The sequence below is a fragment of the Paroedura picta genome, chromosome 7 (assembly GCF_049243985.1).
Source record: "Paroedura picta isolate Pp20150507F chromosome 7, Ppicta_v3.0, whole genome shotgun sequence".
In the NCBI taxonomy this organism is placed as follows: Eukaryota; Metazoa; Chordata; class Lepidosauria; order Squamata; family Gekkonidae; genus Paroedura; species Paroedura picta.
The window spans coordinates 59,875,104-59,892,167 of record NC_135375.1 but is presented as its reverse complement, the minus strand read 5'-3'; the positions used below and the strand labels follow the sequence as shown (position 1 = coordinate 59,892,167).

The window sequence follows — 17,064 nt, the reverse complement described above, 5'->3', positions numbered from 1 at the left end:
GGAAGGGGCCATAAAGGCCAGCTAGTCCAACCCCCTGCTCAACGCAGGATCAGCCCTAAGCATCCTAAAGCATCCAAGAAAAGTGTGTATCCAACCTTTGCTTGAAGACTGCCAGTGAGGGGGAGCTCACCACCTCCTTAGGCAGCCTATTCCACTGCTGAACTATTCTGACTGTTAAATGTTTTTCCTGATATCTAGCCTATATTGTTGTACTTGAAGTTTAAGCCCATTACTGCGTGTCCTCTCCTCTGCAGCCAACAGAAACAGCATCCTGCCCTCCTCCAAGTGACAACCTTTGAAATACGTAAAGAGGGCTATCATGTCTCCTCTCAACCTCCTTTTCTCCAGGCTGAACATTCCCAAGTCCCTCAACCTATCTTCATAGGGCTTGGTCCCTTGGCCCCAGATCATCTTCGTCACTCTCCTCGGTACCCTTTTAATTTTATCTACGTCCTTCTTGAAGTGTGGCCTCCAGAACTGCACACAGTACTCCAGGTGTGGTCTGACCAGTGCTGTATACAACGGGATTATGACATCTTGTGATTTTGATGTGATGCCCCTGTTGATACAGCCCAAAATGGCATTCACCTTTTTTACCGCTGCCTCACACTGCCTGATCATGTTTAGTTTACAATCCACAAGTACCCCAAGGTCTCGTTCACACACAGTGTTACCTAGAAGCATATCCCCCATCCAGTAGGCATGCTTTTCATTTTTCTGACCTAGATGCAGAACTTTACACTTATCTTTATTAAATTGCATCTTGTTCTCATTTGCCCATTTTTCCATTGTGTTCAGATCTCGTTGAACTCTGTCTCTATCTTCTGGAGTATTTGCCAGTCCTCCCAATTTGGTGTCATCTGCAAACTTGATGAGTAGTCCCTCCACCCCCTCATCTAGCTAATTAGAGCCAGTTTGGTGTAGTGGTTAGGAGTGTGGACTTCTAATCTGGCATGCCGGGTTCGATTCCGCGCTCCCCCACATGCAGCCAGCTGGGTGACCTTGGGCTCGCCATGGCACTGATAAAACTGTTCTGACCAGGCAGTGATATCAGGGCTCTCTCAGCCTCACCCACCCCACAGGGTGTCTGTTGTGAGGAGAGGAATGGGAAGGTGACTGTAAGCCGCTTTGAGCCTCCTTCGGGTAGGGAAAAGTGGCATATAAGAACCAACTCTTCTTCTTAATAAATATGTTAAAAAGTACCGAGCCCTGAGGTACCCCGCTACTCACCTCTCTCCAGTCTGATGAAACACCATTGACTCTCTAATCAATTCCCTATCCACCTAACTATCTGAAAATCAAGATTGCAGTCCTTCAACTTATCCATCAGAACATCATGGGGAACCTTGTCAAAAGCTTTACTAAATTCCAAGTAAATGACATCAACCGAATTTCCACGATCCAGCAAACCTGTTACTTGGTTAAAAAAGGAAACCAGATTGGTCTGGCAGGACCTCTTGGACACAAATCCATGCTGACTTCCTTGGATCACCAAATTGTCCTCCAGATGTTTGCAGATTGCTCCCTTTAATATCTACTCCATTATCTTCCCCACAACAGAGGTCAGACTCACTGGTCTGTAGTTTTTGAAGATCGGAATAACGTTTGCTCTCTTCCAGTCCTCCGGGACATCTCCAGTACTTAAAGAGGTCCTGAAGATGATGGACAAGGGCTGTGCAAGTTCTCTGGAAAGTTCTTTGAGCACTCTCGGGTGCATTTCATCCGGCCCAGGGGATCCGAACTCATCCAGTGCAGCTAAATGCCTCTCGACAACCTCTCTATCCATGTTAACCTGCCACCCAGACACTATCCTTTGGCTACTGCCATCTCTAGATGTGCCTAAACCCTTTGACCTGTGGGAAAAAACAGATGTAAAATAGGCACTAAGCCTTTCTGCTTTCTCTGCATCTTCCGTTAGAGTTTGTCCATCTGCACCCAACAGTGGGCCTATTGCCTCCTTTACGTTTGCTCCTCACATAACTGAAAATCTTTTCTTGTTACAATGGGCTTCCCTGGCCAATCTTAGCTCACTCTCAGCTTTGGCCTTTCTGATGATTGATCTACAGTGCCTAGTAACCTGTAGGTACTCCTCTTTAGAGCTCTGTCCTTCCCTCCATTTCCTGAACATTTCCCTTTTCTTTCTTAGTTCCTCGTGAAGTTCTCTGTTCATCCAAATAGGCTTCTTAGAGCTCCTGCAGTGTTTTCGTCTTTCTGGGATAGTCATTGATTGAGCATGCAATAGCTCCTGTTTGAGTAGCGCCCACCCTTCACATGCTCCCTTCCCTTCCAGCATTCTCGTCCATGGTATGACACTCATCATGTCTCTGAGTTTATTAAAGTTTGCCCTACGAAAATCCAACATCCGCATCTGGCTACAAGCTTCCTTGGCTCCCCATCTCAAAAGGAATTCTATGAGGACATGGTCACTTCCCCCTAGGGTCCCCACCTCCTTCACCTCATCCACCAACTCTTGCCTGTTGGTCAGTATTAAGTCCAGTATGGCTGAACCTCTTGTGGGTTCATCTACCATTCGATAAATGAAATTGTCAGTCAGGCAGGTCAGAAAGTTGCATGACTGAGGACGCTTCGCAGAGTTTGTTTCCCAGCACACATCTGGGAAATTGAAGTCACCCATAATGACAAGGTCCTGCCGCTTGGATATTTTCTCAAGCTGCTCACAAAGTGCAGCATCCACATCTTCTCGTTGGTCAGGCAGTCGGTAGCAGACACCAACCACCACACTGTTTGTTTTCCCCTTGCTTATTTTCACCCAGATGCTTTCCACTGTAGATATGCTCTCCTTCACTAGAATTTCCTGATAGGTAAGCCCTTTCCTCACATACAGTGCCACTCCTCCACCTCTTCGATCTATTCTGGTTTTTTTAACAGTTCATATCCATCCACCATTACATTCCAGTCATGAGAATCATTCCACCAAGTTTCTGTGATGCCTACTAGATCATACCTTTCCATCAGCATGAGAAGTTCCAGCTCTTCCTTCTTATTGCCCATGCTTCGGGCGTTAGTATATTTTATTTTAAAGGCAGCATGCAAGCAAAGTTTTGTTGTGTAGAAATCTGATTTAAAATCTATTCTGAATCAACAGTGAAGCAAAAAGACTGGATTGTTCTACAAATAATTCTTTAGCAATGCTGCTGATAAAACACTAAAAATACAAAAGTACCCACAGATGTCAGCAGAACAAACAGGTTCTCAAGAGATCATGCTCTATTGCCTGCAGTTACAAGGAAAAGGTGAACTGATAACTGGCCAACTATATGCCAACAAAGGATGCAGTTCATTTACCTGGCAGAAGGCCTCATTGAACACAGCCTCACTGAACATTGTGTAGGTGCAGCAGTGCCTACTGAACAACCTGATACTTCATGACTCACCTGGATCCAGTGGCAGCCACTCCACAACTTGTACAATGTGACTAGGCCCAGGTTGGCCACCACTCATTTAACTGACCTGTTACTGCACAACTTTTGCAACTTGGCCAGACTTTTTTCAGGGAGATACTAGGGTGGGGGAAACCTTGAGACAATAAGGTGTAATGCTTAAAAACTGTGAAACTAGGAACTAGGAGAGACATGTTCAGATCTCTACTCTGCAATGGAAGCTTGTTGAATGACTTTGGGCCTGTCATTCTCACCCAATCCTTCCTCACAGGAATGAACGAGATGAGAAATGGGGGAGGGCAGATAATGTTGAAGGCTGTGGGAAGTGCAGATAAAAGGCAGGTTTATGGTGGGGGGGAACAAGTAGTATGGGGAGTGGAAAATGGGGGGAAGAGGTACCCCCTGCAAACCCCTGTGAGTTTCTCACTTGTATACAACATAACTGTATACTGTTAAAATGTAACAAAAGTACCCACAATACCATTAGGTTGCTTGCAATTTTCGGTAATTTTATGAATAAATGACCTCCATAACATTCTGTTATTGATAATCTTGCTCCAGTCTAAGGCTATGGTTTCCCTGATTGAGTCAACCCATCTCATGTTGTTTTTTCTTCTTTTCCTACTGCCTTCAACTTCTCCTGGCACTGTTGTCTTTTCCAGTGAGCCATGCCTTCTTCTGATGTGACCCAAGTACAGTTTAGCCATTTTGCCTTCTAGGGAGAAATCAAGCTTGATTTGATCTAGAACCCACTTATTTGTCTTTTTGTCAGTCCTCAGAAACCATAGAATTTCAAATGTCATTTTTAACTGTCATGCCAGGATATACCTTGGATTCAGCAATATTTCCTTCCATATATATATGATAATACATTATTGAATAGTTTAATGTTTCCAGTGCCATAAAGGTGTTTTCTTGAGTCTATACAACCACCTCTTCCATTACAAACCCCAAAGAGCATTAAGATCGAGCAGCCAAAACCATCTCAGGATGCCTGGCCCCATAGATGTAAAACTGGCCTCAACCAGGGCCTCTTTTGCCCAGCTCCATGGAATGTTCTACCTAGTGAGATCAGGGACCTTTGGGTCTATAAACAGTTCTGCAGACCCTGCAAGATGGAGCTGTTCCACCAGACCTATGGCTGAGGCCAGGAAAAATGGCAAGTAGTTGCCAGCCTCCCTGCCTGAGTACCTATCCACTAAATGAAATCCATTCAATAATGAACTCACCCCCCTCCCATAAGATTTCAATCAGAAGGGAGACAATTTTAAAAATCATTTAAATTCCAATTGATTTATTGTTCTTATATATGCATTTACTCACGACAGATACTTTTAAACGTGTTGTTACCCGCCCAGAATCAACTAGGGAAGGATGAGATATAAACATACTATTATCATTATTATTTCCTTTTTGACTGTAAGGACTGATCCAATAAGAGTCACAAATACAACCCACATCTAGCAAAATATCAGAATCATGCTCCTAGTCTACAAAGAGTGACAGAGTGGAAAATACGTATCAAGTTAATTATGAAGAAATTTACTAGGTAAAGACAATTTATTTTTTACATGTGGAAAAAAACACACATAAAACAGTTTTCCCTAATTTACATTAAGCAGAACTAATCTTCCTGTTTCCAATAACGCTCTGCACAGTTTGTTTAATTACCTGGAAACAAGAATTGCTGTTCAAACATCTGCTTTCTACACTATTAGCAATTTCTCTTGAGGCCATATTTTTCAAAAGAAATATAAAATAAACATTAGCAAATATTATAAATGAAATTATAACTAAGTTTTCAACAGCCTAGGGTGCCGATAAATAGTAGTTTGTTCAGCATAACACAACGCCTTCATATTCTTACATATGAAAAAATAGGCACTAAATTATCAATATAACTTCATTATATATAAACCCTCATTATATAAACTCTCATAGCAATAAAAGGTAAAAGGTAAAGGTATCCCCTGTGCAAGCACCGAGTCATGTCTGACCCTTGGGGTGACGCCCTCTAGCGTTTTCATGGCAGACTCAATACGGGGTGGTTTGCCAGTGCCTTCCCCAGTCGTTACCGTTTACCCCCCAGCAAGCTGGGTACTCATTTTACCGACCTCGGAAGGATGGAAGGCTGAGTCAACCTTGAGCCGGCTGCTGGGATTGAACTCCCAACCTCATGGGCAAAGCTTTCAGGCGGCTGCCTTACCACTCTGCGCCACAAGAGGCTCTCTCATAGCAATAACACTGTTCAAATACGAACAATAAAAAAAGATAATGAGAGATAGGTGGGGAGCAACTCATCTAAAATCCAGAAGATGCCACAATTCATGAGAGGTAGTCTACAGCTGCAGACTATGTAACTGCTTGTGTAGGTTTATTCACAAACATTAAATCATTTCAGTATTAAGGTCTTACGCAGACATAAGGACAATTCCTAGTGACAGAAACCACTGCTAGGGATGCAGACTTTTCACTTCTATTTTGAATACTATTTCAGGTGTGAAGCCACATTAGTCTGCATTAGAAGAATAAGATTTGAATCCAGTAGCACTTTAAAGACCAACACAATTTCCAGGATATAAGCTTTTAACAGTTACAGCTTCCTTTTTCCGGTATAATTTTGTTCAGCTTTCTCTTGCTAGCTTAACTATGGTTAAGCATTACATCTGTACCAGCACTAGTCAAGTCTGATACTAACTAGAATTCTCATTTTAATTTGAAACCAAAATTTGATGTATTTATTTCAGTGTGGAAGGCTTACATATACATCAGTATAAAACACAAGAAACCAATATAATATAATCCATATCAGAAGAGAGGTTGGGGACTACAAAGAACTCCTGGTGAAGATGAGCAAATTTAGTTATTTCTCTGGACTTGCACAATTTTTTTCAGATGATGTTTCAGGAAATGGGAGAGGCCAGATTAGGACTCTAGAGTTTTTCACTTGTTTCACAATTTGGCCATTGAGTCTCAGAGAGGAGTTATTTTATATTGTAAGGGCAAGATATATATAAATAAATGAAAATGAAATGTTTAATCAACCATATTAATAATTGTAAATACAGTATAACATGCATGAATGCAATCCCCCCCCCCCACACACACACACACACAAAATAGCTGTATGGGAGTATTGAAAGTAGCAAGATGTTCTCACTTCCACTATTTTATTTTATTTATTTTTTTGGAAGGGGAAATATAGATTCTCAATACATGGCAAACAGACTAACAAGGAGCAGATTTTTTGGTGACTAAAAACTCAGGAGAAAGGCCACTTCAGCTGTTAGTGTATAATGCTTGCTTTTTAGTCAGGGAGAAAACCAACATGCAATGTTAACACTTCTCTGCTCAAAATCCATACAGATGCACATAAAACTGGATCCACTTTTCTTTAATTGGTAATGACTGAACAATGCACCCCTACTTCCTGCCTTTGTTGTTTTTGTTAGGTGCGAAGTCGTATCCGACCCATCGCGACCCCATGGACAATGATCCTCCAGGCCTTCCTGTCCTCTACCATTCCCTGGAGTCCATTTAAGTTTGCAACTTCCTGCCTTAAACTGCTACAAATATCTCCCTACTCACACCACATAATGTACCTACATTCCCTTCTTCCTCAACATTCCCTTCTTCCTCAACAGCTGCTAATGGGGCATACTATACTTATGCAGAAGTTATGCAGAGCAGAAAGATGCCTCCCACAGAAATATACTAGTAGACTGCCACCCCAATGTTGACAGAATGTCATGCCAGTGAACCCCACATGGAAGTGGGGGGAAACAGAGAGCACAACCATAGACAACTACTAACCACCCCACCATTTGTACTGCTAGTCATACATTAGAGTCTCATGGAGTAGCCTAATCAAACTACACCAACAAATCTAATGCAACTCTGTATAAGGGATGGAGAAGTACTGGCTCAGGGACTACAATACCTCTCATGATGTGAACCTCATCAAGCAGGAACCCAAGGAGAATGGGACTGGAAAAGCGTAATGTGCTTAGTGTCTGAGCTCGCTTACAGTTGAATGCTACTGTGAACAATTATTCTCCTTTTCATTCTTTTCAAGCAGACCTCCAATGGCATAGAAGCCTGAATGGACTCTGTGGCCAACAATTGCAGCAATCTGTGTGCATTTAGTAGCCAAGTCTCCTGTTCTAGCTGTTCTAGTAATTGCTCCTGCACAATTTCAAATTAATTAGCAGCTGTTTCCCCATCACAATTGCTTTCTCATAGTTAAGTGGTAATAGGGACAGCTCTATGATTCTGCAGTCTGTCAAAACAGCTTTCAAAGACACAGGAGTCTTGTTACTCCAAAAGAGTTGGCAAACCCATTCATATGACTTGCATTCAGAACTTCTTTACTGAAGCTGCCCAATAAATGTTTGGATTGCTTCATGTTTGCATCTATTATAAAGGGGCTTGATAGACTAAACTTAGCTCACTTCAGCATGAAAGTCTATTATATGTACAGCTGTTCTCTCCCAAAGCAGAGGCCAGACCTCAACATTCAAAATTCTTATGATCACTTCTGGTTTGTTATACAGAATGATGGAAGCTAACCAAAGAGGGTGACAGTAGGGAAAAACAGAAACCAAGGCTGCTATGATGAATAGAAGCAGGTTGTGATCATGAACCTCATGAATAGTGAAGGATGGCATCATTGGGAAAGTGATAAGCAAAATTATCAGACACTGGAGCAGCAATCAGCAGTGGCAGGGTCTGAAGTTCCAAAATTTCATGTAAATCTGGGACCACTTCCAGAACAGTGCAGTAACTTGCCTCATGCAGGATGTGCAGTTTTTCTTGCTCTGGGACATACCAAGCTCAACAGACAATTCAAAATGCCTATATCATTTTCTTTTGCGTGTAATTAAAACAATGCTCTGAAGTCTGTGAGCTGTCTGTCCTAGTCTATCCTCTTCCTTTACTTTTGTGCCAGTCAGCTTATTGCTCCCTAAATGGTGAGTCATTAGCAGTTTCCCCCATGGTGGAATTAAGCTATAAGTTGTATTGTAGAGGTGGGTGAAGGCAGGTGATGTCAAGGAGCTGTGCAAACATATTCTTGAAACGGGCACTTAAAAAAAAATCTGATTTCTGGATACTTACACCAGCTTGGCATAGCTATTAAGAGTCATAGCCTGTGATCTGGGGAGCCGTGTTCGATTCTCCACTCTTCCACATGCAGCCAGCTGGGTGACTCTGGCCTAGTCACAATTCTGTTAGAGCTGTTCTAACAGATTAGTTCTATCAGAGCCCTCTCATCATCACCTACCTCCCAGGGTGTCTGTTTTGAGGAGCAGAAGGGAAGGCAGTTGTAAGTTGATTTGACTAATTATGCATGGGGTGGAAAGGTGGCACCAGCAGAGGAAGGGCAGCGGGGCTAATTGTGCATGACACAGCCACCATCCTGGCCACCTCCCAGACCTGGCCCAAGTCAGCACCCCGGATGGCCCATGGTAAGCGAATGGGGATACCATCACATTCCCTGTTATACCGAAGTCGGGCCCTGTGCGTAACGGAAGAGAGCTATGGTGTCCCTGCAGGGACCTGGACAGGGCATTTCCACAGGGCTGCTCTCCTGCCATTGTGAGGTGCAGTCTCCATGCTCCCCCTGCTGCTGCACAGCACAATGGACTCTTTCAGCCCCAGTATTGTGCACACGAGCTACGTCGGTGCAGTCCACATGCACCGGGGGATTCCGTCCCCTGTGCATACTTGGGAAATGATGGGATATTCCACCCGCCCCAAGGGCCCATCAGCAGCCCAGCACGGCTACTGCCACGCATTATCAGTCTTTGAGACTCTTTCAGGTAGTGAAAAGAAGGATATAAAAAACAACCCTTCTTACTAAGCATGGCAATCATGATGCCATCCAGGATTCCAGGGATTAAGATTGCAATGCCTGGCACCTAGCCACATATTTTTCTAAGAAAGGCAGGAGTTTCCCATGAGAAATGGTGCCAAAGGGAAAAAATAGTCTAAAGTTCTAATACGTCCAGGATTCAACCAGCCAATTCAGAAAGATTCCTCTCTTTTTCAAAAGCCAGTTCTCTATGTTTAAATATAAAAGATTTCCACTGATAAAATTAAACACAAATATACAAACTACAGTCAAATCCCTATTTTATTCTATTTTACAAAAAAAAACCCAGCCTACATTTCTCGCAAAGAAATTAGTGGTTAAGAAAAAACTCTTTTTGTATTTTTCAGACACTTAGTAAAGCTGATATTGTTAACATAGATCTTTCACATTAATATCATGTTTCCTTGCACTCTTAAAAAAAGCTAGCTTCTCTCCCCACATATATTTCCTCCATATTGACAGTCCTTTTAGAATGATTTCCAAAGTTTACAGAGATGATTTACATTTTTTACAAGGGAAATTAAAATTGTGTTAATTTTAAAGATATTTAATGTATAAGCAATAAAATTCAATAATACTGATGATATCAAGACATTACTAAGAAAATTTCATACCTGCTCCAGGAATGATTGCTAACTTTGTTTCAACTAGACCCATTTTTGCAGAAGTCACTAAAAAACAAAGAATTTGTTTTTGTGAAACCCACATTAATCATGTTAACAAAATAAAAAGGAACATTTGTAAAATATGCTACTGTTGCTGTAGTTATGCTATATTGGCTGACATAACAAAACCCACATTTATTTAAGGGGACAAGTTAAAAAACAGCATGCAAATATATTCTTTCAGAGCACGGTTTACAACAGATGAATTTTCACACTAGAGGAAAATTGATATAAGGAGCCTTGGTTATGCAAAAATACACCAAAATGTCTTAACCCCCCCCTCCCAAGCCCCCCTCTTATTAAATAGATATGCAGGAAATATACTGTAAGCACTTGGTAGATTACTTTTTCTAACAGAAAGGTATATCTATGAAAAAATAATAACTTATGAATACAGTAACTGATTCTTTCCAGAAATCATGACAACTTTTACATGTGGGTTACAGTTATACTCCCTAGCAGTCAACTGAAAGAGATGGGCTAGGGATGCACACTGTAGATTGCAAGCTACTCCATACTTGGAAACCTAATTTTCAGTTATATATGCCTGATCAACATGCTGTATTTCAAACCTGAGACCAGAGGACCTGGCAATATCCCACAGTAGAAAATGTCTTTGTAATTAGTTCTCTTTGGTTCTTAAGAAATTTCTGGTTACCAGCCATCTATTCTGCCCAATAATCTCAGCTTTATTAATAATTATTACAATAAATATATTTAGACTCCTAATGATCTTCACCCTCTAAGTAGTTGTGTTTCTAGCATTCTGCAGAGGGTGGGCTAGATGACCCTGGTGGTAATTTCCAACTCTATGATTTTATGATTCTAACTAAACTAGAATAGCTATATCAGTGACCCTAAGGATCACCTGTGGCTCTTCTGAGCACCATTCTCCAACATGGTGCTCACCAGGAAAGATAGCAAGGATTTTAGGGGATTTTATACTGTAATTTTTATCGTTTTATTTGTGAACCGCCGCAAGACGGTATTTCCGAGAACGGCGGTATATAAATTAAAATATAAATATTTAAATAAACAAGGCCCTTTACCCAGTGGGTCTTGTGGTTGGCAGTTGATTTCCCCCCTTGAAACAGCTGCCAGCAAAGAAAAAGCAATCTGTGAGATTACATGCAGACAACATGCCAGGAATGAAAGTACACATAACTCTTTGGGCTGATGGTAGATGTGAATGTGAATGTGGCTGTGAGCCTCAGAGTGAATAGAAATCCCCACACAAAAATGTATATGATGCTGCTCAGCACAAAATGTTTGTGAATTCTTGTTTACAAATACACACAGGGAAACTAAATAGAGGTAAATTCTAAAAGTTTGTTCTAGCACTATTTTTCAGGACAGACAGCAGCTTTATTTTTAATTCACGGGGCACAAGTGTAATCCACAGGACAAAAAGAAGATATTGCCACGCAAGCTCCTCAGCCCAAAGAATGCTAAAGCTGCATGTCAGAACTTATTCTATGTGATAACAAAATAGGCCAAGTTTGAACTCAGAATACACACATGCACTATATATATACTATGAATGACCTGGATGGATTGAAGAAGAGATCAATGACAATTAGTATCCTGGTATACATGGGACACAGCCAAAATAATTTTACATTCTTTTCCAAAAGCATGCTAACAAAAGGATGATTCTTTTGAGACCCTTATGAGGTATGGAATATAGGTTGAGTTCAAATTTCCATTTGGCCATAAAGCTGAGGGACCTCAGTCGTGAGGAATAAAAACAGATTTTAGGAACTATATTCTGCTTGACTAAAAAAAATAACAAATAAACTTTTCAAATAGACTTTTCTTTGAAAAGTCCTGAGAGCAGGATATTGCACAAATGAATCATACATCATTTTAATTGCAGTATTCACCTCTCTCCTCCTATAGGATTAGAGCATGTTACAAATAACTGTACAAAATATATCACTAAATATTACCAAAAGATCTGCAAATCCACCAATCACAGAAGGTTTATGGTAATAAAGGAAGACGGGAAATGAATACTGTATGCTAGTAAAGGTCTTCTGAATCTGAATTCATAAGCTCCTTTAAACTGTTATGTTTTAGAGCCTTATCATTCTCCTTTGTACACACATTTCTCTCAAACTGTACCTGGATGTTCAAGTTATTTATTTATTTATTATTATATTTATATACCGCCCTCCCCGAGGGAAGGATACAATTAACACATGGTAACAGGCAACAGCAACAGCAATAATATTATAACAAAAATAACTTAACAAGATCATAACAATACCGCCATAAAATAGAAATTGTTAAGTTCCTTTCATTTCTTTTGAGCAACCCCCTCCCCTCCTTAAAACAGAAACATACCCTTCCTTCCAACAAAACTTTATGAAAATGATCTTTGTGGTCCTTAAATACACTGCTACAGAGGTCAGAATAACAGCACACATCAGTGGTAGAAGAAAATGGGATGCAAGTGGCACTCTTCATATTGTGTACCCTTAAGTGGAGAAAACATGGCAGACAGTGAATACTAGCATCTCTAGTTGTTCACTGCTTGTTATGATTTCTTTTTTTCTCAAGAACCAATGAACAATGTAAAGGTTCTCAATGGCCATTCAGCTAGCTAACTTGTGGCAAAACCAGCAGATAATTTTCGTAGGAAAGGCTTTAAAGTAACTGCCATCTCCTTATCATTTGACTTGTTGATCACCACATGCACCTACAGTGACAAGGATTACAAATTACAAATCTATTTATTTTACCTGCCCTCCAAAATTATTTATCAATGAAGTTATAAGTTGTTATAAAATTTTATTTATAACCTGTCTTTCCTCTAAGGCTCAGGGCAGATAAAAACATATATATAATATAATGAACAATAAAATAACACAGTTATTGACATCAGCAACATTAAAATCATAAATTAATTTACATCAATTCCAAAGCTGCTGCTCGTCCTCTAGTGTAATCTGGTGATGATTAGGCTGATGTTTTGAGTGGGGAAACCAGAATTCAGTAATGTTTTCAGCCTCAACTGTAGGAAGGTTAGGCATTTGATTAGTCAAAAAGAATCTGGTCAATCAACTGACCAAAATAATGGTAAAATATTACTGAACAGTGGTCAAGTATTTTAAAAAACTTGTTTAATTAGAACAAAAAGGTACTTAAAATTATCAAGAGGCTTGATATTGACATGAATTATAAACCAGCTAGCTATTATTGGGAAACAATTATTTTTAAACTTCTAACAGTGTGAAAAAAGGCCTCTACAGATGTGAATAATTCACTCAGTCATATATGCATGTGGTATATCAAATTAAAGTCAAATGGCCAAGGGTAAATAATAAGTACCAGGGGTTGCCATGTCAGAGTTCAACAGATTCAACTCTGCAGTGCAACAGATTCAATTCTAGTAGCACCTTAGGGACGGACTCTTGTTAAAAGAAAAGTTACAGTTATTATTACAAAGCAAATGTCAATAGATTCAACAAACAAAAACACAACACAATAAAGGAGATGTTGCCATCTATACAGTGGTATTCTTATATTCATCAAATTATGCCTTACCTGCCACTCTAATGTCACAGGCTAAAGCCAATTCAAGGCCACCCCCTAATGCAATGCCATCTATGGCAGCAATAGTTGGCACTGGAAGGTTTGCTGAAAGGGAAAGCAGGAATTAACACCACAATAATTTTGAAACTTTCAATGACATTTCATTTAAGCATCATGCCACAGTTGATTTAGCAGAATTATTGTCTTTTTATTATCAGTCACATTTGATGTGGTTGATCACGAGTTATTGGCACATCACCTCAGGGACACAGGGATCAGAGGAATGGCATTGAAGTGGCTGACCTCCTTTCTTACGAACCACTTGCAGATGGCTGCAGTGGGGAGTTATCAGACCCCTTTGTACTTACTTGCGGGGCACCATAAGGGGCAATACTCTCCCCCCCCCCCACTTTTTAACATCTATATGCGCCCTCTGGCTCAGCTGGTCCAGAGTTATGGACTGGAGTGTCACTATTAAAGACACTAATGGTTAAGATGAGTCTATGGCAAGTCTTTCCTTCTCTAAGGAATAATGCAGAACCTTCTTTTTAAAGTTTATATTAAGAGATTATAGTGGTGGTGGAAAGTGCTGTCAAGTCACAACTGATTTAAGGTGACCCTGGATGGTTTTCAAGACAAAAGACATTAGGAGGTGATCTCCCAATGCCTGTCTCCAGGTCTGGGTGTTTGGACACCGCTTCCGGCTGCACAGGCCAATCTAGACGCGCCCAGCAAAACTAGTTGCACCTGGATTGGGCCAGCCCGTAGAGCACCTGCACCCAGGAGTTGGCCATGAGGCGCACTCGCAGTCAGATACTCCCTGGTCGCGGAGGAGAGCAAACCACGCCGCCCACCCAGCCGGACACTCTGGCTGCCAGCCAGCTCACACAGTGGCATGGCCACCTGCCGCAAATGTCACCCACACCGCCAACATCCCAGACAGGTAGGGCGACAGCATGAACGCTGTGGGCCCCTCCTGCCAGCGCCAGTTGCATTCCTGGATGCAACGGACTTTAGGATTAGTATAGTATAAAACTTCATACAAATAAATTACTGTTCTGTTTTATATGTGTGTATCTATATAGCTCTATCTGTATTTCTCTATCTATCTGGCATTTGAAGGAATAAAAAATAGTGCAATCCCTTTCTCATTTAACCCTACAACAACTCTGTGAAGTAAGTTAAGATGAGACACAGTACCCATTAGCTTTGTGGCAGTATGAAGATTTGAACTCTGGTCTTCTAGATGCTAGTCCAACAACTTAACTATTACACTACAATGACCTCCCTTCTTCTTAAAGGCTCCCACACCTAAAGATTATGTACACTAAAGTGGTCCCCAACCTTTTTTGGCCTGGGGACCAGGGAGGGTGAGAGGATGGCCTGGGGACCAGGGGGGAGAGGGAGGTGCACCGGTGCCCGCAAACCATCAGGCGCACCCCCCTTCCCCCCATGTCCCGGTACTGAGGCCTCCATGCGATCACCCTGGCCAGCCAGCTGGGAAGGGCTTTCTCCCCCCCGCCCGGGCAGCCGCTTTTCCCAGCTGGTTGGGCAGGGTAATTGGCGGCTCTCTGAGCCTTCCCCCCCCCCCCCCGGGCAGCCAAGGAGCCTGCTTCGGGGCCGGGGAAGAGTCAGGGCCGGCGCGCTTCTCCCCCCGCCGCCTCCCGGCCGAGGCCACCACCTACCTGCTGTGTTGGCGGGTAATGGCGGCCATGGGCCGAAGGCGGCCAATGTTGGGAGGGTGGGCAGGTCGGGAGGCGCTTTGCGATTCGTCAAACCAGGGCCAAGGAACCAATTACGAGCTGTGCACAGCATGGCTTGCGACTGGGCCTTTGGTGCCGGACTGATATTTGGAGGGCCCAATCGGCAGGCGCTTTGCCTCCTTAGGGTGGGCCCTCCAATTTTCAAACCAGAGGAAGGGGCCAATGGGCACTCTTCCTCATTCCGGACAAGGCCCACCCTAAGGGCCCTTACTCTTTTATTTATACCACTCCTGCGGAGCGGTTAAAGATGACAGAGCAAAAAGCTGACATTCCCTAATGGATATGTATTGCAAATTGTGCTCTAAAATTACTTGATGTATTAAATAACACAATACTTATAAAGAATGAGATACTTTTAAACTGAAAGCCAAATATTCAGTATTTTAGATATTTTAAGATATTAGATAGATGTTTACTATGTTGGGTACTTCACAGTGAAACAAAGCTTGAGGCCAGACATTAATTTGTTAGATTTGTTGCTATTATCTCTTACGATCATCAGGGACCTTTGCTTACCTATATCATTAATAGTTGCTCTTGCTCTGGAAACAAAAGAGCTTACTTCGCTAGAATGCATTTTGGCTCGTTCTTTAAGGTCAGCACCTGCAAGTGAGATTTTGTGGTCATATAATGTTAAACATTTAAGAGTTCTAAAATATTGACATAACTTACACGAATGTTAGTGGCATTGTTCATACTCTAGGAAAATCCTACCAGTATCTGCAATGAAATTTAACAGCAGAGGATCTTCCCATAATAATTTTTATTATGTAATCAGTGCAAATATTTATTCAAGTAGTTTATTAAACATCTAAATAGAACATAAACCTTATATAGATTTATAATCTTAAGAAAGAATGTGATAAAACCATTCAGAAAACCCATAACCCCATAAGCATAGTCAGGAGATCAATAGGAACAGGCTTCCTCGGGAGGTGGTGGGTTCTCCTTCTTTAGAAGTTTTTAAGCAGAGGCTAGATAGCCAACTGACATAAATGCTGATTCTGTGAATTTAGGCATATTGTGTGTAGGTGAGCAAGAAGGGATATGTCAGTGTTTGTCGCATGTGGCCCTTCCTTGCATATCCAGAGAATTGCTGATCACCACTGTGGGATGGTAGGTGAATTTCTTCCAGGCTAGGCTGGAAAGAAGCAACAAAATGGAAGGAGGAGATGACTTATCCCTTGAGAAATACCTAAGGAGAGTTGTAAATACATTATGAAAACAATGGAATGTATATGTTACAGAAGTTTATAATGTAAATGCCAGTTCCACAGAGTGAGATTCATCAAGTACAGCAATGAGAAGTCCTATTCTTTCCCTTTGCCATCATACTTTTGGTTGAGTCATGATAACAGTTCAAGACAAACACACTACCTGTGCTGGTTGGGGAACACACACAAACTTGAATAAAATATGTCACTGAAGCATCATTCAGAGATGGTTTGCAGATCAATGACAGAGTACGTGACTTGCATGCATATGCCAAGCTAGAAGGACCAATGGTCTGACTAGGATGTAGAAGGTAGTCGAAGTATTTTATGGACATTCATCTTGGCAATTTTTTTTTTTTTTTGGCTTTGGAAACGAGCCCAGAATTTTAGAAGGCTGATTCATTTTTCAGCCATTAAAATTTCACATTTTAATGACAATATCTTCTAACATGGCTACCACAAAATAAAATAATTATTGAAAGTACTAGGTATCACAGAGACATGGTGCCTGGGATCTTTCAATCCCTGTCTTACCATTTTTCCACATTCCTGAAGCTAGCTATGAATAGGCAGCAGACTAAAGAAGCCTTTTCATTTTTAAGAGCCATGAGA

At 41.4% G+C, this 17,064-nt stretch overlaps 1 protein-coding gene across 5 annotated transcripts in view; it reads right to left on the bottom strand.

Annotated features, from left to right (window-relative positions):
- Positions 1 to 17,064, bottom strand: part of AUH (AU RNA binding methylglutaconyl-CoA hydratase) — a 46,781-nt gene that overhangs the window by 17,639 nt on the left and 12,078 nt on the right. For all 5 annotated transcript variants that reach the window (XR_013232510.1, XR_013232509.1, XR_013232508.1 and 2 more), the window contains 3 exons: positions 15,755 to 15,841; positions 13,488 to 13,580; positions 9,888 to 9,944 (listed from right to left, as the gene is read on the bottom strand). Coding sequence is in view for 2 of the 5 variants with exons in the window: in XM_077344489.1 (XP_077200604.1) it covers positions 9,888 to 9,944; positions 13,488 to 13,580; positions 15,755 to 15,841 (237 nt within the window). In the remaining 3 variants the exon portion in view is untranslated. The remainder of the gene's footprint in view (positions 1 to 9,887; positions 9,945 to 13,487; positions 13,581 to 15,754; positions 15,842 to 17,064) is intronic.